Source organism: Diadema antillarum, unplaced genomic scaffold (assembly GCF_040938485.1).
Source record: "Diadema antillarum isolate AM-2024a unplaced genomic scaffold, OU_Dant_1.0 scf00000029, whole genome shotgun sequence".
Classification (NCBI taxonomy): domain Eukaryota; kingdom Metazoa; phylum Echinodermata; class Echinoidea; order Diadematoida; family Diadematidae; genus Diadema; species Diadema antillarum.
Window position 1 is genome coordinate 8,792,678 of NW_027270918.1, and position 24,496 is coordinate 8,817,173.

Genomic DNA, 24,496 nt, shown 5'->3' on the forward strand with positions numbered 1-24,496 from the left:
GAAATTAAAGAGATAAAGGAAATATGAAACTTATATACATACACATGTAAGTTTTTGCTAGGTCGGAAAAGCCTCCTGGAAGCTTTTGAACCTCCTTTTATGATGAGTATTTGAATAGATCATTGTTGAATCGACACACTCCTGTGATATCTTCCGTTTTTCTGTATGATGAACATCTCCTCAAAGAGATTAGTCGAACAGTTAGTGAAAGATTTGGGAAAATCGGACAATCCGTTTAAAAGTTATTTTTTTAATGGTAAAGTTTTAGTTCATGTAACGTGTCCCGCCCTTTCTGAATGGGATCTCCATAAGTTTTGTGGTGTCAGAATAGCGCAGCGCACCATCACATCACACAATATGAAAAGATAATTCTTAAGATTGACAGATCCCCATCTCTTGCGAGGAGTAAACAGTCCCTCGCCTCATTACTGTGATATTGTAAGACAAGCCTTCGCCCAGAAGGTATTTAGAATATTCATATCTACGAAGAGCGACACATGAAATTAATCCAATCATGCAACCCCCCCCCAAAAAAAAAAAAAAAACCAAAAAAAAAAATACATATTGTTCAATTCCACATTGGCTTTCAGTGAGTATCTCATAATATCATTTAATACATACACTAAATATAGGAGTGTTTTCCTTTAAAAGAAAGAATACTACTACCTGAATCGGACGTGGTGCCAATGTGTGTCAGAATGTGTCAGAGTATGTGTTTTGAAGGCCAAAAGAAAGAAAAAAACAATCATAAGCCAAAAATAGATTTGTACGTCTTGGATCCTCTTCTGGGAGAAGTGATGACTGATTCAGAATAACAGGAAACCAGCGGGATAGACATGACTCTGGTACCCCCGCTCCCAATCGAAATGGACTGGACAGAGGAGGAGAGGGTGGGGGAGGGGGAGGAGAGGGCCATGGGAACGACAAGTTGTGATTCTTCACCCTGGAATTAGCCTCTTCTAACCTTCTTGTAGGTTTTGCGCTCAACTATTTCTTGCTCTGTCAGCGACAAAGAAGACAGTACGATGGTTATAATGATATCATGTACTCTCTAATATACCTATCTGTTTGAAATGTCTGCCAACTGATATCGCAAAAAAGCCACCGAAACTATAACAGCGGTAGTAATATGAAAATAACGACTGAAAATCTTGCACATTCAGTACAAACATTGAGCAGAGAAATTTGCCAGCAGGAAAACTACACAGAAAAAAAGACCCGGGACTTATTACGAACAAGAACAAGATATCAATTTAATAGAAATATGTGACGAAGATGAAAAAGTCATCTTTCTTTGTGATATATTTTGATTTTGGACAACTATGATAACGAGTTTATGGAAGAGCTAATCTAAATCTTATGTCTTCGGTTTACTACCTAGAACTAGTACTATTAATCTATGATCTTTTTTATCATCATCACAATCTTTGTAATAGTTCCTAATTGTCTGTCTTTTAAAAAAGTCATATTAGAAGGAAAATAACTGCCACGATTGCTATCCAGAGACACATAATGAGTTCATCCAGAGCAATGCTAATCATTCTTTGTTGTTGTCTTTTTCCCAGGTATTGATGTGACAAACGCGAGGACAACAAGACAACAGGTGTGGAATTTTGAAATTGAATCATAATCTTTCCCTAGTCTGCGAGGACTGGCAAAGTGCATACCTAACGCATTTGGTTAGATGTCATCGAGTCCGTGGAAAAACATGGCAGGGCGAGAGACCATTGATCGACTCCGCAAGGAGCATGAGTGCAGCATCTGTTGGCAGAAGTTCGAAAGCGCCAGGTTCCTGGCTTGCTTCCACTCATTCTGCGAGCTGTGTATCGAGCGATGCGCCACCACCAACGACAGGGAGAGCACCGTGGTATGCCCGATCTGTAGGCAGTGCACCAGGTTACCAGGCGATGGTGTCAAGGGTCTGCCCCTAAACTTCATCATGAACCGGATGGTTGACGCCTTCGAGGAGTTCGAAGCTTACGAGTCGAGGCTGAAGAGCATGGAAGCCATCTGCGATTGGTGCGGGGACGACGATGCGATCGCCACCTCGTACTGCCACGACTGCCGCCATGTTCTCTGCGACGACTGCGTCACGATGCACGCAAAGATGAAGATCGCCATGCGAGATCACGTGGTGACGCCCATTTCAGACATTCGTAGCGGGAAGACCAAAATACAGCGCATCGACAGCGGCCCGGATGAATTACCGGTGTGCCAACAACATGAACATGAGCTTTTGAAGTTCTACTGCAACACGTGCAAGCGATCTGTGTGTCGTGATTGCATATTGACCAGCCATTCCAAGCCACATCATGATTGTATGGATATGGCCAGCGCAGCCATTAAACTCCGGGAAAACTTGAGAAAGCTTCTTGCCGAAAGCAGAAACAGGGCGACTGAAATCTCTGACAGCATTTACATCATCGATCAGCGAAGGAATGAAGCGATGGCGGAAATCAAAAGAGTTATTGAAAGGGTTAACCAGGCCGCTGATGATGACATCAAACAGATCGAGGAACGACGACAGCTGCTTATCAATGACTTGAAGCAGGTGCAGTATGCTCTGGAAGAACGTGTAGAAGGCGTCAGGTACAATGTTAAGGAAGCCGAGTCCAGGCTTTCCAGAGTGAATACCATCGGGGAGATCATCTTGGAGAAGAGCAAGGACCATGAAATGTTGCTTCTGCATGAGGGCTTTGGCAGCACCATCAGCAAACCGCTGTCGAAGAAGTTTGATCGGGCGGGTCTCGATCGCGTTCTCGAGATTGCTCGAAAGATTCGCTTTGACAGAGAGACTCCCAAGCAGTTCATTGGAAAGGTAACTCATGCTCAAATGGTGTGGCGTCTGGCACGACAGGTGGAATTTCCCGTCCGACGCTGCGTCATGAATGGCATGACGTCATATAAAGACGGGCAGCTCGTCATCGGGTATTACTCTGGTGGCGTCGACGTCGTCAGCGTCAATGGCAGCGGCCGTCGTGTCGTGGATGACGTCAAGGTCCATGATGTTGCAGCGTTAAGCGATGGTAGTTTCGCAGTCTCCAGCGTAGATGGATCCTTACAGCTTCTCAGCAGCGATGGCAAAGTCAAGAAGCGCTTCGACACTCAGGGAGCATCCGGCTTCGCATCCATAGCGGTTGACAAGGATGATAACATCCTGGCGGGATACCCCTTCATGCAAAAGGTGATGATTTTCAGCACTTCCACGGGCAGTTTGATCAGGGCAATCAGCACTTCAGGATGTGCACCGTGGCAGCTCCACACCTTCAAGTCCGGTCACTTCGTGGTGAGTGACCCCTGCGCTCAAAACGGCCCAATCATCAGAGTTTATGATCAAAATGGAACAGTGAAGTCATCCATTCGTGGTGGCCCCAGTGAGCACTCGTACTGCACGACGGACAGCGACGACAACCTGTACGTCGCCATCATCAGCAAGGGCGGTGAAGACATCCTCTCCATTAATCTGATGACTCCCGAGGGGAAGTTTGTGGAGAATGTCGTGCAAAACCAGCGGGTGAACCTGGTCAGCACATGGTTGCGTCTCGCGTCGCCTTCACCGGGAACCGTTGTTGTCAGCACACATGAAAAGCTCCTGGTTTATCGAAAGCGACCCACATACAACGAATTTTGGATACCAGTGGCACAAGTCGCTCGATTTTAGGACTTGCAGTCATATGCAATCAGGACAATGTGGACAATGACATGATAACCACCGTGAGTATATCTTCAGTTCTCACAGTTTACATGAACCCTCAAGTCTGGATTCCGATATACCATATAATATAGCAATGTGATAGCTTGTATATCTTTGTGATGCTAATAATGTGTGAGTTGACTCTGAACAGAGACTGAACACGGTCGAGATCACGGACTATTCGGGAGTATCATGGCCATTAGAAACTTGTGTCATGCAGGTTTTTGTGAAGACACTCCAAATTTACAAAATATGGATGATTGTGTGTATGTAAGATGCTTATGTCGCTTCAATAATCATAAATATTACGAATAGGCCGAACATTGCAACCTTCAGCAGTGACTGAGCGTGGTATGAACAGAGAGCGATACAGATTGATACCTCGAGGGGTGATGAGCTCCATGAAGGAAAGAAACATTGTTCGCAGGCATAATGTTTACACGTACCCTACTGGAAAGAACACAGTTTGTTCACAGTATGTTCACAGTGTGTTCATAATAGTCGATTATGAGAAAACGCTCGAATTTAACAGTGTGGAGATGATTTCACAGAGTGTTCACATAGTAATGCTTTGTTTCACACTGTGAATTGACGACTCAAAACACTGTCCATATACTGTTAAAACGCTCGAATTGAACAGTGTGAAGGGATTTCACACTGAGTTCACACTGTGTTCACACTGTGGTTCTCACACTGTATTCTTTCCAGCAGGGTATATTCACACTGTACCTAAAAAAAATGCTCGTCAAGGGACTGGTTTCATCCACAAGCAAATGTATTCATGACATCGAACTGTGTATTATACCTTATTCCATCCAAAACATGATATTATGTGGAGTGCAATTACGTTTGCGTCAGACAATAAAACGGAAAGCTTGTAGGGCAGTTGGTTTGGGTCAAGATGACTTTCTTCCAAACTCAGAGTTTTTCAAAAGATTATAGCCAATGGATGGTTTGAGAGAGAGAAAAACAAAATGACCGTGAATCTTTGGCGGCAAAAGGAACAGTCCTATGATTTACGTTTACAACTGCTTATGAACAAGTATCGTGTACAGAGAATATAATCATACTTCTATTGTGTCGCACATCATACATAGAATATTGTTTGACAATGTTCTGTCGTATTATGTGTATGTATTTCATTATGATTATTATGTTCTATAATTCTCTGATCACAACCAATGACGTTACATTTGGATATATTTTAAGTGCATAAATTGTGTACATATTAATGGGTAAACCTCTTTGCATGAAACGCAAATTCTCTTTATCTTTTGTTGTTACATGGTATGTACAGCAGTTCAGTGATAGTGTAACAAAGTTGATAAGCGTGTATATAGAGAGACTGACAATGGTTATTATAGTAAGTCTAGTCTCTGAGTGCTTTACTTAATATCATCAAAACAATTTTGCAGATTTTTACATCCTAGTATATAGAGGAACTTTAATAACTAATTATGATTCAGTAACAAGAAGGTATAAGACATGTGAGAAGTTTATGTTGTCCAGTATTAGTCTTTTATATCAAGGTGATGGGTAGCTAAAACCAAAGGGTGTCATGTCTTAAAGTTGATAGCAGCTGTGGTAGTTATGTCTGTCCAACAAACTTGTGCGGTAATATTGGAAACTACGCAATGCCAAGCGGCGGACTGTCCGTCACTAAATTAAAGCTACCTCGCTGCTGCGATTATGGGTAAGCTTGTTAGCTACTCAAGTCTAACACTTTACTCAAGGCATCAATGTCCAATCAGAAAATGATGGAATTATAAATGTATCACATTGTGGTGTCTATACTACTCAAATGTATCTCTTTATGTCAACTTCGATGTCAGTTATCATATATATTTCGTAAAAATAATCATACTTTCCTACAACGCATGATAAACACAAGAAATTATACGACGTATGTTATATGAATATATTTCTTTGAATATAGCTAACTAAAATTGCATACACGATCTGTGATTAAGGAGACTGAAAAAAAAAAAGAACGCTAACTTACGGTTCAGACAATGGAAAGTCTCAGAAGAAGTGATTGCAACTCTCATCCAAAGTAGTCATATTGCATTCATTGATTCGTGAAGCGTTGTATCAGCAGCTCCTGACTTGTGCATTTCCCAAATCAAATCAATTTAGCGATCTTGCACTGTTCACAACTTTTAAAGTCAACTGAGTTAGAGCACGTGTCAAGAAAGAGATATACATATATGTATATATATGTATATATATATAAATATATATTCATGTATATGTATATGTATATATATGTATACATATATATATGTATATATATATGCATATATATACATATATTCATGTATACATATGTGTATGTATTATATGTATACATATATGTATATATATGCATACATATATATATATATATACATATATGTATATATATATGTATATATACATATATATTATATATATATATATATATATATATATATATATATATATATATATATATCTTATATAACAGTTTTACGGAGAAAATATCTGATAAAACGCTTCATGAAATGCCCCCAGAGCGTGTCAAATGTTACAGTCATACAACAGAGAATTTTCCTTACAACCAGAAAGCTTGTCCAAGGCTTGCCTGTCAAAGCAAGCAACAATTTACTAATGCATGCAGATGTTCATCCCAAGCAATGCCAAGAATTGAAAATCATTGAATATATACAGATGGCTTGAAAGCATATTCTAAGTCCTTTTAAAAGATATCCATAAACTTGACTACATGGTATACACTGGCATATTGGAAATCTCTCCTGGTTTCTAACATTTTTGGTGAGATAATGAGAAACCCCTCATGAAATATGAAAGAACATGTAATTCTAAGAAGGATTCAACGTTTAATTGTGTTTTAAGGACTGAGATATCCTAAACAGAACGATCCTCATGAAAGATTGGACCCACCTTTTATCATGATTGCTTTGTTCTACTTTGCTTTTGGATGTCTCGGCCATTCCAAAACCGATTTTCATCTAATAAACTTTGAATTCCTCTTAGAACGGTATGCTGCCTGTGTATTATTTATAAGTGATTTCTCGGTATCTCGCAAAACGTTAAAAGCCCAATCCTCATCTCCACCAATGCTATGAAATTCCTTTAATAAAACTATTGTTCTTTTTTATATTTATCAATACAAACACTTAACAATGATTATAGCGATCAATATCTTTACATGGGTTCTTTCTATCCGTAACTCACATTTTAGAACTACTAGTATTTTGAAGCCCTAAGGCGTGTTTTTTTTTTGTTTCATCTGCAAATGGTAAATAGTGGCTTTAATATGCAAAACCTGTCATGTACACGTTATGATTAAAGTTTGTACCTGCCATCCAGAAAGTTTACCGGAGGCCTGGTTAACACAGCAACAAGTATAATGTATACAAACTGGATACACAAAGTTGAAATGCATTTGGTATGAACATGTAGGTTAGATACTTTGTTACCACATCCTCAGAGGGAATATTATATTTTTTTCAATCAGAGTCGTCAGTAAACCGTCTATTATACATAACAACTTCACACCTGCTTTATCTTTTTTTTTCAGTCTGCTACTGTAGTACAAGCAACATTAACGATGAAGAATTCAAGAGAGAGCAAGAGAAGAGAGTAGGGAATGGGAGAGGGAGGGTGAGGGATAGTGTGTGTGTGTGTGTGTGTGTGTGTGTGTGTGTGTGTGTGTGTGTGTGTGAGTGTGTGTGTGTGTGTGTGTGCGTGTGTGTGCGTGTGTGTGTGTGTGCATGTGCGTGTGTAAGAGAGAGGGAGAGAGACCCTGTGGTCAAACTCTTTAAACTTTGAAAACGGCGGTTTATTATGATAATTTCTTAATCTACCCCACCATCGCTATATTACTCATGAAAATGTAATCATGCTGCATTATGTGCATGTCAAAAAAGGTCAAGTTTGACTGGCTGTGCTGAGCTAGGTCACACAATGACCAAAAAATGATTTCAATGGAAATGAATAAAAAAAAACTGTTGAAAGACAAATACCCTAAGGACAAATACCCTATTCCTGGAATTTGATGCTTTAAGAGGGCCGTGAGTTCGCGCGTCAGCGAGACTGGACAGTAGTTCAAAAATTGAGCTTAAATGCCTTACACTTTTGTTGCATTTGATCACTGTGTTTACTAGTAGGATTTCTTAAGCAGTAAATAACATTTGACGTAATGTCATTGATGACAATTTGAGGACCTATGCAGTGCAAATCTATGTTGATTTATGATACCCTCAACATCACATATGTGGCAAAACGAAAATCTGATACGTTCCATATACGTTTTTTTTTTGATAACTGCTCTACTATAATTAAGATTACTGGGATACTCCCATAAACACGACAAAAAGCATTTCAAACCAATGATCCTTCATGTGAGAGCATCTATCCATTGCTAAAGTATTACAACTGCTATGCGATTAACAAACAACAAAATGCTCCTTCCCCTAGCATAACATGCATATTTCCACAATACTGATATGACCAACAAAAACCATGAAAACGTTGCAGGAAAACATGTAAATTATGTTCGATCTAGGGGAAAGTGCGTTACAATGTCTTTTGTTGTCCTTTAGCAGTGATTAAGAGATGAGGCCACAAGCAGTCTTGGTTTGAAAGTTTATATTTGGTTGTTATTTTTTGTGGACGTATCCAAGTAATCTGAACAAAAATAGCAGGAAAATTGCTGTAAAATGTATGGAACAAATATGGTATTAGTTTCGCCACATATAAGTGATGCTGAGTGTATCGTGAATCAATACAAGTCAAAATGCAGCTGCATTACATAGTGCCTTTAAACTGGAAGATAATGTTATCTTTTTTTTTGTAGCAAACTGTCTGCTTTTCCTAACTTCGTTAACAAACGGGCACGTTGACAAATTTTCACGTGACTTTTGTAGGCCTTCAGAGATTTCTGCTTGCCTGAGGTAGGATTCAGGAACAGCTTAGTGTCTGAATGCCAAACCTGGTCCGAATCACGTCTGGCTGTAAAATTGCTTCCCGTGCCAATTAATGACAGCTTATTATCTTCACATCACGATTTTTTTTAAATGTAAAGTGGAAACAATTTAATCTAGTTGTATGCGAGCCTGGAAAGTTTGTCCTGAAACGATTGCAAGATATTTCCTTGAATACACTGCAGATCGAATGATGTGGCCTTCTTCAAAATGGTGAAAACCTCTCGAATCATAAGAGTTAATATGATTAGGGATTAGTTCTGCCGTTCCTATATAAGTTTATGCCAATCGTGTCTAAGTTTGCTCTTGAAAACATCGGTGTTGATGGACATGGTGGTTCTAGCTATAACAGTAATAGTTCCGAGCCTCACGTTTACATACAATGTACAAGACAGCGGCCGTTCACCGAGCCTGACAACACGGTTTCCGGCCACTCGGACGTGAATCAGTGTCGATTCCCCGAGGTCTCCAATTATGATGGAAATTAGAAACACTTTTTGCATAATGGGAAAAGATTTTTTGTTGTTTTATGTGGGTTTTTTTCTCTGTTTGGATGTCAAAGATGAACGGTTCCCACAGATTTTCTTATTCACAGCTATGAACATGTGCTGAATATACATTTTCAAATGTTTTGGGACGAAAAACAACACACTCATACACACATTCATATAGAGATGTGATATACATTGTGTGTGAGTGATATAGCATTATAAACAGCAGACATTAGAACATTATGATTAAGCACACACTAACAAGAAGAAACTGAGCACTGTTTTGTTAACAACTGGAGAGTTTCTGGGGATGAGTTGGATCCTGCTGCTGCCAAGTATAATTATAGCACTGCGTCCACCGGACTTAAGATATTATCTCTTCCATTTCGTGCCAAGCGGAAGTAGTCCACTAGATTCGATTTGTCCCCTGTGTATATTTGGCTATTTGATGTGGTCTCACACACAATCTCTGTTTTGTTTCGCAGTTTTGTGGATGCTTGTAATGCCGTAGAGAAGGAAATTATCAATCTATCTTCAGTAAAAACAACTGAAAAGTCACGAGACGTTTACATTAAAATATTCCTCAGGAGTAATCACAGTGAATAATGCCATCATACTTAAAATATATGAGTAGCCACACATTTAACACATGGCAGTCGTTCATACACCGCCACCCCATTAACATACAATGTAAGCAAAAAAACAAAAACAAAAATTATAATCAAGACGTACGCAAGAGCATAATCTGCACATTACTATTTTCATATAATATCATCCATCCCATTATACCGCAAGGCCCGTTACTTGCGCGACGACTGGCATTCGAGGTTTTTTGATGAAACCGAAAGACTCGTGTGTCAAAATGCCAGTATGAATCTTATCTGTCAGAAAATCGCGCAGCACACTCCGGCAATTCAAAGAGAAGCATCCAAACAAAACTTCTATCAAACCATGAGCCCAAAGACATCCTCTTCAGGCGGCATATCAAAATAGATGTAATTGTAAAGGAATTGAGCAAGCCATTACATCCACACAAGGAAATATTCATTTGTAAACGACTTTCCTGTTTTTTCTTGAAGACAATCTGGTGTACAAATGGGCATTGTCTTGGATAGACGAAGACATACATGAAACACCTGTATAAGAATCGAACTGTACAAGAAGAGAGAGAAAAAAAAAGAAAAAAATAGATAACCGCAACAAACGGCATTGTGCAAAAAGGAAACCATAGCCAGCTGAGACAAATTAAGTCCCTCGAAACGATCAGCCAGAAACGGCTACATCCTGCCCGTACCGTAAGCATGGTAAGACTCGCACGAACGACTTGGCAATGCGCTGCAAATTACACAGTAAAACATGAAGAATCGGTCCAGCCGTGATCCGTTAAGTCTATCCTGATGTGTAGACTGATATATTTTAAAAACAAAAGTGACATCACACCATTATCATAATCTCCATTCTCCTCATCACCATCATCATTTTCATCATCACCGTCATCATAATCGTCATCATCACCACTCATCACTCGCTCAACGTTTCAATCTTAATCAATAATATGTTTATTTCACATAGCTTATGCGCGTGAATACTCAAAATACAGTGTATGATACACTAGGCATGATCAACATGATCAGTAGAGCATTCTATAGAGGGGAATAGATATATTCTGTATCACTTGTGTAGCCAATTCTTGTAATAACCCATCGGATATAACTAAGAATGTACAGACGCAAAGGTAAAAGTCGCGTAAAAGTATTGAACACATGTGACCCCCCCCCCCCAAAAAAAAAATAAATATATCTATATAAAAAGGTGAAGATATGATTCCACTAAAAGTGCATACAACGGAGATTAAAAAGTCGCGAGAAAGAAAGCATGTCCATAGGTTTATGACAGCAAAAAAACAAAAAAAAAAAACAAAAACAAAAGCGATTAAGGTCCTTAGCTCAGAAAGTCCACTATGCATGGCTGTTCTCTACGCAAATCATCATCTTTTCATCATTAAATTGTTTCATCTGAGAAATATAAGATGGAACTGTTCAAATTCATGAAATATGAACAGAATTAGAGAGATTTGTACATTAATTTTTAATTGCTGTTGTTGAAAAGACACAATATATAGCTACTTTGAGAAAGAAATGTAAAGTTTATTAACAATGTGTTACCAAATTATATCCAGTCATAGATGAAACAAGAAGATATACCTTTAGAACTTATGATCCTTGAAGAACTTTGTTCATGTAACAAAGAGTTCAGATGCTTTATGAAACCCTAACAATTAATAATACATACTGGCCTCTACTAAAAATTGTGAAAGAAAGATACTGCACTAATTTAGTGTAATGTGGTTTTCTGACTTGATCTGTTCTCCAGTTTGTTATAGTTTTTAGTCGTTCTCTTCTTCCACACAGGCATACATACAAATAGAGGGGTCCGTTTGATAAATATCTTTTATGTGATGACTACATTGACTGACTCCTTCTCTTTAATAGTCCTCGCCTTGCTCAATGAAGATACTGACGATAGACAAAAGCGTGGAGACAACGGCGAGTTCAAACAGTAAACAGTAACAGAGCAACGAAAGTGTTCCTAAATGCATTATTTTCCAGATACTAGTTGTAGTCTCTATTGATTTAACAATGGAGGGATTTGCTTGATGAGGAAAGCTCATGCTTTCATAACCATGTAAACTAATTGACGTTAGTAAATGTCATGAGGCACGTCCCGTCTCTGCCTCAAGTTTTAAAGTCGCAATTCGTGCTTTCGTTTTGTGAAAACATGTTTAACTTTGAAAAATCCATTACCTTTTATAGTATGTCTGATTCTTTTTTTTAAAGATCAGAATGGAGCTAGAAATGGAGAAAGAAGAACCAATCTCCTTTGAAATAATGATCAGTGCGGCCGACTATCCAGGTGATTTGACGAAAGCATCAGTAATCAGGATTAGGGAATTCAAGAGAATGACGTCACAACGGTATTATTTCCTTTGAACCCATCATTTTCTATGCCGCCACTTGAAATAAATATTTGAAGCATGTGCCAAACTGGATCTGCCATGCAGATAAGAAGACATTAGACTCATGTCTCATTGCATAATCGCTAGCCATTTTCTGAGGAAGATACATATGTCTTTGTGATGATAAGTACTTTTCGCCATCACTACTTATAAAAGAAGGTGATGTCTAATGGTGAAGACGAGGGGATGTGTGAATAGATTTTGCGCAAAAAAGTGATGAAATAAGAATAACAATTACTCGACTAGGCATGCCTGGGCACTAATCTGATATATCTATCAATATAGAATTATACTTGAAGATTATTCCTTTATCAGTTTTAATTATTGGAATTATGTGGAAAAAGTGATAAAACCAGCTTTCCAGGAAGGTATAACTACAGTTTTAACTAGAAATGTCGCTACGGCGACTGGTATGCCTCCGCCATAATGCATGGTTCTCTTAATAGTCTATAGTACAATGTCTTGACAATGTGTGATGACAGTTTCACATAATTGGCAAAATATTAAAATGACAGGTTTGTCACAAATGTGCTGAATGTTCACTTTCCTTGAACTAGGTTTAATTGGATGAATGACTAAGTTGTCAGAGTGCAGGTATTTGGGAATTTGAGGATATTTACTTGACTTCTGACCCTTTTATAAGTTTATGCATTGAGTAATTTACAAGGTATGGACAAAAAGTGTAATTTCAGCTTTAAATGGTAAATATTAGTATTGACCCTTGACCTTTGACCTTAAAGTTCCAAAGAGAATCACTGTTAGGTAGAACATGCATAAGTATGTAATAAGTTTCATGATACCTTGAGTTATTTTCGAGATATGGAGGAAGAAGTGATTTGAGCACTTGCACTTGACCTTTGACCTTTTGGCAAGAAACTTCTCCCAGAATATCTATTGGGTAATACATGTATATTTCAAGTTTCAAGAAAAATCCTGCAGGCATTGCATGAATATGAGGTAAGTAGTCACATTTTGAGGAGTTGACCTTGACCTTTGACCCGTGACCCCCAAATTCCCTAGATAATCACCGCCAGTCAGTACATGCATTAAGATTCACGAAGATACCTTGAACCATTTGCGAAATATGGAGAAACACATACAATTTCAACATTTTGACTTGACCTTTGACCCTTGACCTCATGACCCGAAACTCTCTCTGGAGAATCTTTATTTGGTAGTACATGTACATGTATACATCAAGTTTCAAGAAAATACCTTCAAGCATTGCATGGATATGGGAGAAATAGTGAAATTTTGAGCATTTGACCTTGACCTTTTGACCTTTGACCCTGAGCATGTGCACCTAAAAGTTGATAGGCACAACTTCGCCCACTCCTACATGTACTTACCAAGTTTCATTAGGATACCTCAAACAGTTTTTTAGTTACGCTGTCCACAAAATTGATTACAGACAGAAGGATTGATGGAAGGACTTATGGAAGGTCGGACGGACGGAAGGACGGAAGGACGGATGGAAGGACGAACGGACGGACGGACGGACAACCCGAAAACAGAATGCCTCTGGCACCACTTCGTGGCGGAGGCATAAAAACTTTCATACACACCTTAAGGCTGACACAGGTGCTCGTCCTAGTAAAAAGAGAACATGATTTGCCAATGCCCCAAAGACTTATCACTGTATTTATAGAACAATGTGCGATGTGTCACCCTCTCCCTTTTGGTTTGGCTCCGAAAACATCAGCGAAAAACGGCCCGACACATGCCTTCCACCATTGAGTCATAATGGCATTGCCTACCTTTGTAAACACACACATACACACTCACAACACACACACACACACACACCACCTGTAACGATGCTATATAAATGCCCCTGAACAAGTGCCTTTTTTTTAGCATCACCTGCACATGTGACATGCTGTCTTTCCGAGAAAAATAAACAACTAGAAATGTCGCTATGGCGACTGGTATGCCTCCGCCATAATGCATGATTCTCCTAATAGGTCTATAGTACATGTGGACAATGTGTGATTACATTTTCACAAAATTGGCAAAATATTAAAATTACATGTTTGTCACAAATGTATCGAATGTTTACCTTCCTTGACCTATGTTTAATTGGATGAATAGGAGAGCATGTACTTTAACTTCGACTTTGACCCTTTCATAAGTTCACGCACTTTAGTAATTTTCAAGGTATGGCGCAAGAAAAGGTGCAATTTCTGTATTGAACAGTAAATTGTTATCATTTTCATCTGGTCTTTGATTCATAAGAGAATCACTGTCAGGCAGAACATACATAAATATGTACTAAGTTTAAAGATTACTTGAGCCGCTTCCGAGATATGGAGAAAGTAGTAAGTTCAGCACTTTCACTTGATCTTTGAGCTTTTGACCTTTGACCTTCTTGGCAAAAAAAAAAATCCCAGAGAATCTCTAGTGGGTAATATACATGCATACATTAAGTTAAAAAAATAATAATCCTGCTGGCATTGCATAAATATAAGGAAAATAGTAAAATTTCGAAGTATTGCCCTTGACCTTTGACCCCTGACCTTTGACCCCATGAACCCCCAATTCCCTAGCTAACTACTGCCAGTCAGTACATGCATGTATACTTTGTTCCATAAAGATACTTTGAACAATTTCCAAGATACAGAGAAAAAAGTGAAATTTTAACATTTTACTTGACCTTTTGACCTTTGACCTTTTGACCTCATGACCCCAAACTTTCACCAAAGAATCTTAATTGGGTAATACATGTATACACTAAGTTTCAAGAAAATATCTTCAGGCAATGCATAGATATGGGGGAAATAGTGCAATTTTCAGCATTTGACCATGACCTTTTGACCTTTAACCTTGAGCATGTGCACCCAAAAGTTGATAGGCACAACTTCACCCCCTAGTACACATACATGCCAAGTTTCATTAGGATACCTCAAAAGGTTTTGATAGTTACCCTGTCCACAAAATTCATTACGGACGGACGGAAGGACGGACGGACAGAAGGACGGACGGACGGAAGGACGGACGGACGGACAACCCGAAAACATAATGCCTCCGGCACCACTTCGTGGCGGAGGCATAAAAACTGAAAAGACACGGAATAGATAGATAAAGGAATAAATACTGATATGATTAATAAATGCTTTGAGAACAAATTTTACATGAATAAATGATAAGCTGGTTTCATTAGATCTTTGGGCAAATATCAATTTGTTACTTAAACCCCGTTTACAGTGCGGGGCTGGGCCCGGCCGCGGCTCGCGAGCCTGGCCTCAATTGCGGGGCCGAGCCCTGCAATTCTGTCCGTTTACAGTGCCGGGCTCGGCCCGGGCTTTTAATTCAAACCTTTCAATATTTTGTCGTAGTGGCGCTCTGCTTGTAAACAAACACTATTATTGAGAGGGCGCCGATGGCAATGTGGTAAAGTCTGGTTTCCAGACCCTTTGCCAACTGGACTCCGCGGCGACAAAGTCGCCGCCCCGTGACGAAGTCGACTCCTTTGCCGAAGGCAAAGGCCTCTACAGCACAAAACCACCTTAAACTATACTAGTTTCGACGTTGAGAGCGTTAATATCCTGAATAGCGAAATAGTACGGGCAGAGGGTCTGGAAGCCAGACTAAATTTGGTACCGCACTTGGCCCAGTTTGCGTTAACAGTGAGAAAAGGACTACCTCCAGAGCTTGGCTAAATGCGCAGCCGATTTTGGTACCGCATTTGGCCTTTTGCGCGTTTACAGTGAAATGAAGGCCGGGCTCGGCTGCAGCCGAGCGCGGCCCTTTCACTCACTACTGTAAACGGGGTCCGATAACCAGTTTCATGAAAAAAAAATAAAAATCTTTGCAACTGTACATAATTTATGTGACATTCATTGTAACACCATTTAACAAAAATGAATGACTTATACAGCCACACCCTGTTTGTGTTGGTCCGATAATTGCCAGAACTTCACTTCTCTTATTATGACCGATTCAAAATCTTACACTATCTAAATATCATGCAAACCTTTAAATTTGCTCCCTAAATATGCTATTAAAAGCTTCATGCCTTACTAATCTTGTTTGCTTCTCTGCAAGGACCTCTCTCATTCGCTCTCAAAACAACAAATCATTCACTCCATACACAGCTACACAGCAGTCATCAGCATTGCAGATCAATAAAAATCATGAACTTTGAAGACAAGATGTCAAGTTGAATTCTCAATAAGTTTCATTTAATTTATAGTTCATCTTCACACGTTTGCTCGCTTTCCTCCTTTAACTCTGCCAGCATTTTCATTTAACCAATATGATACACGACAAATACATCTGGTCTGAATCCCTCTGCGACAACAAACACAGAAATCATTCCAAATTTTGCCCCCAGAAGGGCGAGAGAAAACAAATACGACATGGCAAACACACAATAAGATATCACCTTGAAAACGCTTGCAGATAATTCAATTTGAAATGTCCTGACCAAATGGATTGTGATCACCGATAACTCAACATGTAGTATAAGCACACAGCCCAGATAAAGATGATCTAAAAGTTCAATATCGTTTGCAATATATGATAACGAAACCTTGGTTTTACTTGAACATTTTATTTGGTTACACACGATACTGACAGGCATCTATTTCAGGTGACATCATGGAGACTAGTACATATACAGCCCTTGTAGGTTGGTCTCCATGGGAGCTTGCTATGTTAAGCCATACCTGTATGGCAATACAAGACTGCATTTAGAATGACAGCCATCTATCTTTTGATGGCGCGTCTATTTTATCAGACATGCCACGATTAAAGTTCAGAATAGCAGGAAGAGCCATCACCAATCTTACTGTTACCAGAGTATCTTTGCATCTTTTCATGTTAGTCACTTGGCAATGTCTACTGAATGATATCCCGAGTTTACTTGATATATCCATGTCTCACACTTAAACTGGATTGTCCATCTCATTTTGATTCAGAAAATATTAAAGAAAAGAGAAAATACATGACAGACATAACAACCTTTTGACGGTTAGTATGGGATTATCACTCACAAGTGGAAACGATTAAGCCACTCCAAACTATATCCATTTTGTACCATGCAGATTCCACGCACATGAACCCAGACAGGCTGTTAAGCATGCAATTCGTTCGTTGCCACCTTCAGTAGGCCCAAATGCTTGAGTAAGCACAGGATATACCAGCTTTGATGAGCTCCTGCGAGATTTTCCCCAAATACTACAAAGATCTACGTCAAAAAGCATAACATCACTATTGTCAGTGGTTACATACACGACAGAAATTTGGTGCAAAACAAGAGCACTAAACTGTCTGGAAGCTCAAACTAGTCAGAAATGCAGACTTGCATAAATTGCTATAAATATGGCAAAGGTATATCAATCTCCTCCAGCAGTTTTCGCTCAACACGCAGCGGAAGAGAGACGGCCAACAAATCTCACTGACAATAAGTTAAAAACGACTCTACGATTATAACGAACCATTCGTGCTACTCCATTCACCAGGGTTAGGAATCAAGCAAAGGCACTTCTTATTCCGAGCTCTCAATTGAATCTGTGTTATTAACAATTTGGTCGGAAATTCCGAGCACATCACACAGACAAGCCAATGCACGGCATCCCCTACTTGTGAATACGGATGCAACACAATGCTCTGGCTGGCGTGAGTGTTTATATCCTAAAATGGTGAGTAGCTTACACGTTGGCTTTTCATTATTCCCAGAGCTCATTTGTATAAAATGAAATTTTGCATTGGTTTTACATAAACTCCAATCTTGTACATGTCATCACACTTCAGCTCACAAAAAAAGAACTAGGAAATATTTGTTAAGAAACCAACCCGTGGTTTCAGCCGCTGGCTAGAGAAACGATGCCTTGATGCCAGAGAATCTGAGATTCAAAGTCACAGGATGACTTAATCTTTGTTATCTGGTTATCTACTTCTATTGCAACATCACTTTTACAAATTCAGTTTACACGTGTCTGATGTACTAGGCTGGTTCTTAGATACAAAAAACAAGATTTTGTGCCAGATGCAGTGAATGCAGTCAAAAGTTTGCATGCATGAAACAACTCCAGCCCTTTTAGCTAACAAGAATCTTCAGGGTGAAGTTTGTATATTGCTGGCATCATTGTTCAAGCTCCATCCATGTTTTGTTTTTTTGGGAGCAAAGCAGAGCAAGCCACTCTGCTGTTAAATGGCCAATTTTGAATTAAGCTTCTGATGTCCATGGGGGGCAGGTTAGTCCAGACTCATGGCCTGGGCAAAGAAAGCCTCTTGCTCGTTCACGTGGGTGCTCTTGTTTCCGGTTGCCGTGGAAGCGGATGCTGCCCTGCCAGCATACCTGGAGGAGGAATGAGAGATAAATACAAGATTTGAAGATGATGCACTGGTATTCAGACAGTGAGCAGTGAATGAAACATCACGTCTCCTGATTCAGTCGTTTCATACTAAAAAGATTTCTCTGACACTTTAGGCTCTATGGCACACTATGTCATGACGGGGGGAGATTTTGGAATATCTACTTGCATTGATTTGATAACAAAGCTATGTTCTAAAATGCCTTTCAAAATCAAATAAACTCTGGCATTTTACATTGTTTCTACCTACTCTCTTTACTCCAGAGCCAATGTGAAATGACGTTGATGGGGAATCTTCGATTCAAACAACAAATCAATACAGACAAACAAATCATAAATGGTGTTAGCATATTGCAGGAAATTACATTGCATCTATAATAGCAAAATGGTTTCTAAAATAGCTTCAGTTTTGATGTCACGACTGGATGTAATCTATTTGTGATATAATCCATGAAATAGGCCTGTGTCATGACTAGATGCAGCAGTTATAGCAACATGAAAATGAGGGGGAATGGGGACACTTACCCCAGCGGTCTTTGGTGTTCGATGGCATTCAGGATTCTTGGCTGGACATAGGTCCAGTAGCCCTGATTCTTGTGCTCCTCCTGCACCCACTGCAGCTTAGCGTTGGGGTAGCGACTGACCTCATCCAGCACAAGGTCAAAGGGGAAAGGTGAAATCTGTGGGGAGACGGTGGTGCAGACATTGAACAACACTTCAAATATATCCGTTAATATTTATCATTGATCTTGGTTACATGCCAGCCTGTGTACCCGAGTTTCTGCTTTGTTAAATCATATCTTTCTATTCTCCTTAAGTTGTGGAGAAAGCAAAACTTTTTTCTGTAGAAATGGTAATGTTCAGTTCGCTTTCGTCCTTTGAATAATCTTTTATGACGACACTATTTTCCCCCCCCGAAAGGAAATTCATCAACCTCAATGGGATATAATATATTATCATCTACTGTATATAGGACCTTTTAGCGGCGCATTAAAAACGTGTATTGTAGTCCGCTCAGTTTTTACCGTTCAATATCAGAGCATATTGAACGAAACGCATAGGCCAACTATTAATTCCTCATAGGCTACCGTTGTTACTTGCCGTTCAAGATCACACCAAATTCAATTCTGTCTCGTTAATTGCGCGAGCGCTTGCTGAATGCGCAAACGCTTGCTACTAGTGCGCGTCATTTTGTTACTGTACAATTCACAAGCGCGCAAACATCTTGCTAGTTGTTTGTTTCATACGCAGTTTTAGGGGCTTCCCCTTCTCAGCGCTGGGATGTGACTGCCGAGTCAATTTCAAAGACGAGTAGAAGCCGGGTAATTTTGTGCAGTTTATGCTTGCTCTACTTCATTGTATAGATGATAATAATTATATTGGATGGCCTTGATTCATGTAATACCAGGGAATATTGCATTCGTTAGGGTCAATATTGCACTCATCTTTGATGCGTGCAATATATTGGCCTTAACTCGTGCAATATTCCCTGGTATCCCATTCATAGCCATCCAGTATAATATAATTATCGAATGGACAATACAGCATTCCAGTGAATTTTCGATGTTCTCAGAGAGAGAGAGAGAGGGAGAAAGAAGCGAAAGTGTGAAGAGGGGGGAAAGACTGGTCTTACCTGTTCCATCCTAGCGATTGCAATGGAGTCCGTGAGTCCCTTAGCATCCCTCTGGTTCACCAGCTCATAGTACACTTTGCCTGTGCAGAAGATGAGCTTCTTGACACCCTCGGGGTTCTGTGATGCTGAGCCCGTCTCTGGGTACACCCTCTGGAAGAATGTGCCTAGCATAGCAACAAGAACATTGAGAAAATGAAACGTCTTCTGGTGCTGTACCAGTCTTCAAAATCCACTCCACACCTTCCTAATTAACTTTGGTACAAAATTGTCTGACATTATTTCTCTGCCATCCCACGTCCATGATATCTAGTCCTTAAACATATAATAATAATAGTCAGTTCTTAGAAACGCATAATACCATAAGATAGTCTCTATGCGTGTACAAAATAATGAAACAAAATGTATCACATATTTCTCTATTCAAACATGTCATCAACAATTATCAAAAAGGTGAGTTTTTAACACAGATTTGAATTTATCAAAATCTGTAATGCATCTAACACTGAGAGGGAGATTATTCCATAATGAGGGTGCCATTTTTCCAAAAAATCTTCACATCTTCACTTAAACAAATTTACTTAGTTATGCTTGTGGATGCCTGGTAATTCTTAGTTCTAGTGAGCCCATCCTGTCTGTCAATGTTGTAATGTATGTTCCAATTTGTTGAAATCTTTCAAATGCACTTGGAAACATTGTATAAAGCACCATATAAATGTAATCATTATTATTATCATTTAGCAATCCTCATACATGTCAATACAAAGATGGCTATTTGGATACTTCTGCTTTGGCAATAATGAAAGCTCTCATTAACTCATCCCAGAAGTTCTAAACAAGCTTGATCTACTCATGAAATTTGACTACAGAAACAAACAAACAAACAAACAAACAACCAAACAAAAACTGCATGCTTTCTGAAGCAAGACTTGGAGAGTAAAAAGTTTGCTGACCTTCCTGCATTTCATCAAAGGAGGACCGGGCCTCGGGTAGTCGAAGGAGACTCTTTGGTGTGAACATGACCAGCTGTTGGGGGGAAAACCATGAGAATTGGTGATATATAGGTGAAAGATATCATCAGTACATGATACGTTTAATGTAATACACATGCAGTGGACTCCCATTATTTTTATAACAAAGTCCTCGGGAACAGCAGTTTTCTTTCGTTATATAAGAATTTCGTTATAACCAAACAAATAAACAATAAAAACATAAAGAGTGGATAATGTTGCTGCCTGAATTTTTGCTTCGTTGTAACTGGAAGTTCGTTATAACCGTGTTCATTATAACGGGAGTGCACTGTATACCTTAAAAATACCTCAGTTACTAATTCAGCTGACCTCTCGCTCTGGAGATGAAAGAAAACGAGCAGTATGATTTTAGGAGAATGAGTAAGACAGGTCCAGGGTGGGCAATACTCACCGGCTTGCGGAACGGCAAGAGGATCTGCCGTCTGATGGCGTGGAAAAAGTTGGCTGGGGAGCTGCAATTGAGAATCTGCCAGTTACAGTCGTACAACTGCTTCACCACAAGGTCGCCATTCTTCTCCTGCGGGACAGGTTGAGACAGGTGGTGAAGAAAGAAATCTTGAGTTCTCATTTACTCATCTGTAGCATAGCATGGTTCTCACACACTGTCTGGGCCAACAGAAACACATTCATCTAACATTTGAAAAGAAATAAAGTCTAACCACTAAATATCTATGAATCTCACTCAGCACTACACAAAGAGTATAGGGTCATGCTGGTACAAATGGAAATACATTGGTAGTAGAATAGGCAAACAGTACGATCAGACGAAAAGAAGACCCAGGAGAAAGGCGGCTCTCATCCTACTCACAGGAATCATGTCTGGATCATCGTTACACATCTGCAGGAATCGCTCGGGTCTTCCGCTCGAGTGCTCAGGTCCCTGCATCACAAAAAACAACAAAGAAACAAACAATAAAGTCACACTCTTTAATCAGCTGCTGCCGAATAGTTCTTCTAAAGGATGGATACAAAACTCATTTCTCTCTACGGAAGCCTCAATGTCTTCGACAGGAATGAATGAATTTCTGCATTGTTTCAGCTACTGATTTTATTTTACACAATTCAATAAACCTTTGCTGAGAAAAACATCAGCATACTGGTAGTGACAATGCCTTTTTTGGTACAATGTTGGCAGTTTTATTGACCATTATGAATCAAACATAACTTTACATTTGATTAGAGTCGAACGCAAAGTTGATTTTTTTTTTTACCGATAGAATCAAATGTAAAGTTGAGTTGTTTTAGCGACAGAATCAAACGCAAAGTTGCATTTGATTAAACAAAGTTGCATTTGATTAATCAAGCGTTAACAGTTGCACAGGAAATAAAACACCAGTCCTTTCAGCAATGGATTTGCGTTTAAATGCAAAGTTGCGTGCCACTTAGGGGACTTGCATTTGATTTTTCGAGTTGCGTTTAAACACAAAGTTTCCAGCAACAGGGCCCTGGAGGAGCAGTCATGAAACAATCAGATGACACCACTCCCAGCACAGATATTATAATATCTTGAGGAAAGGAATAAAATTTGGTGTCTCCCTCACCATTCCCTCGTATCCATGAGGCAGGAGCATGACGAGGCCGCTCTGCCTATACCACTTGGCCTGTCCCGTGGAGATGAACTGGTCAACGATGCACTGCGCCGTGTTGTGGAAGTCCCCAAACTGAGCTTCCCATATCACCAGGGCTCGTGGGTTGGTGAGGGAGAAGCCAAGCTCAAACCCTGGTAACAAAAATTCAGAACATAACTTGTGTCATTAACATGAAATAAATGTTATGGTGTGAATTCAAACAAAGTGGATTAGTCCAGTACTTAGGGATCAAAATAATTCAGACTAGTAGGGGTAGAATTAGAAGCATGGACGGTGAGACAAGAGGGGTGACAAAGCACTGAGAGGGGAATCAAGATTATACAGTGGTCATCTTGCTAGTGGGGATGTAATATTATTCTCTGTATTGAAATGACCTGGTGACATTGGTAATGACTGAGCAACGCTATGTGCATCAAAATCACAGCATACATACTGGGGATGACGTCATGTTTACACGATGCCCTTCCACAGAGGAAAATATTCTTCTATACTGTGTTTATTCTATTCTCCCTACAGTCACTGCTTAACTCTTAACGTGCCATGGTCGCCGATCGGCGACCATAGTCCTGACGTGCCATGGTCGCCGATCGGCGACTAAGAAGAGCAAGAAAACTCCTGCTCATTAAAATGTTTGTGGTATCATAATTACTTGCACTATGAAACTGCCATTGATATATAATGACAGCAGATAAGTGTATCTATCGTTTGAACTAAATATTTGTGTATGCTTACATAGGATTTTTTAGAGTAAATTCATGATTTTTCGACAAGGTATGTTTTCTTCGCACCGGGAAAATTCGGCGTGAGCGCACCCTCTGTGAGCTGTGTATAAATCAAAAGTCTCATTGGTAAACCACGCGTGTGTACGCTATTGAGTCTGCGTGTCTTTTCTATGAGGTTCCAGTCGTCTTGTTCCGCTTGGATGCTGTCCTGCGGGACGGCTGAAAGCATGCTTTCATTTTGTCCCTCAGAGAAGGTCAGCTTTTATTTTGACGGTCAAGCCTTTCATCCTTTTGTCTGTTTGATGTACTGTAATCGTCCCGACGCTTACATACAATCAGATACAAAAGAAGAAAACGCCTTTGTCCTTGTGTATGCACGCGTACCAGCAAGCGAAAACTTGACTCGTGAACTAAGCCGCACGGCACATCCATATAATTTGCGTTGACGTGATCGTCATTGTTTTTAGCCTGTCATTGCCGGTCTCCTTGTCCAAATGAAAGTGAATACCAGGAGAAATTTAGGTTGGCGTACTTTAGGACTAAAGACAGAATGGTAGAAAAAGAGGGGGAGGTGAAAAGGGTATAAAAATACCCAGGTATAGTCCCCTTTTGTGTATGAATGTGTCATTACATAATATCATTAGCGCTAGAAAGAGTTCGATATACACACCTTGAGAAAGGGAAGTACTGAATACATAATGCAGCTGATATGGTATTGCCCGACATCATAGTAATTTCGTACGCATATTTCTGCGTACTTACGATCTTCAATACTCGCGGGACCTCGTAGACTGGCCTCACAAATCGTTTATAAGGACCGAAACCGCAAAAATAGAATGCAACACAAAAATGCATAAACGTTAAGAAATTCACATTTTACCTCAGATTTAGAAGAAGATGTCGATTTATCGCAAGATTTTATCATGGGAACTATTCAAAATGTTCGTATTAGACATTTTGCGGTGAGAAAAAAAATGAGCCTCATTAGCCGATTCTTTTTCTCTTTGTCCTCCCCTCGGTAAGAATACTAGTAGGTACA

The 24,496-nt window shown here is 39.6% G+C and overlaps 2 protein-coding genes across 2 annotated transcripts in view; one reads left to right on the forward strand and one right to left on the reverse strand.

The window, feature by feature from the left end:
* The first annotated feature begins 1,708 nt into the window (after positions 1-1,708).
* Positions 1,709-3,661, forward strand: LOC139738816 (uncharacterized). Its single transcript, XM_071649456.1, has one exon. It carries the CDS (start codon positions 1,709-1,711, stop codon positions 3,659-3,661), a length of 1,953 nt encoding a protein of 650 aa, XP_071505557.1.
* A 12,676-nt stretch (positions 3,662-16,337) lies between these two features.
* The window catches only part of LOC139739332 (2-oxoglutarate dehydrogenase complex component E1-like), a 97,243-nt gene continuing 89,084 nt past the window's right edge, over positions 16,338-24,496 (reverse strand). Inside the window, exons 16-22 of the mRNA XM_071649951.1 lie at positions 22,688-22,866; positions 21,955-22,026; positions 21,538-21,663; positions 21,069-21,141; positions 20,119-20,282; positions 19,011-19,165; positions 16,338-18,469 (exon numbers count right to left, since the gene is read on the reverse strand). Coding sequence (XP_071506052.1) covers positions 18,367-18,469; positions 19,011-19,165; positions 20,119-20,282; positions 21,069-21,141; positions 21,538-21,663; positions 21,955-22,026; positions 22,688-22,866 — 872 coding nt within the window. The 3' untranslated portion in view covers positions 16,338-18,366. The remainder of the gene's footprint in view (positions 18,470-19,010; positions 19,166-20,118; positions 20,283-21,068; positions 21,142-21,537; positions 21,664-21,954; positions 22,027-22,687; positions 22,867-24,496) is intronic.

What these genes read in the sequence shown, in the direction of transcription:
- LOC139738816 (XM_071649456.1), top strand. Translation starts at nt 1,709, where the DNA reads ATGGCAGGGCGAGAGACCATTGATCGACTCCGCAAGGAGCATGAGTGC.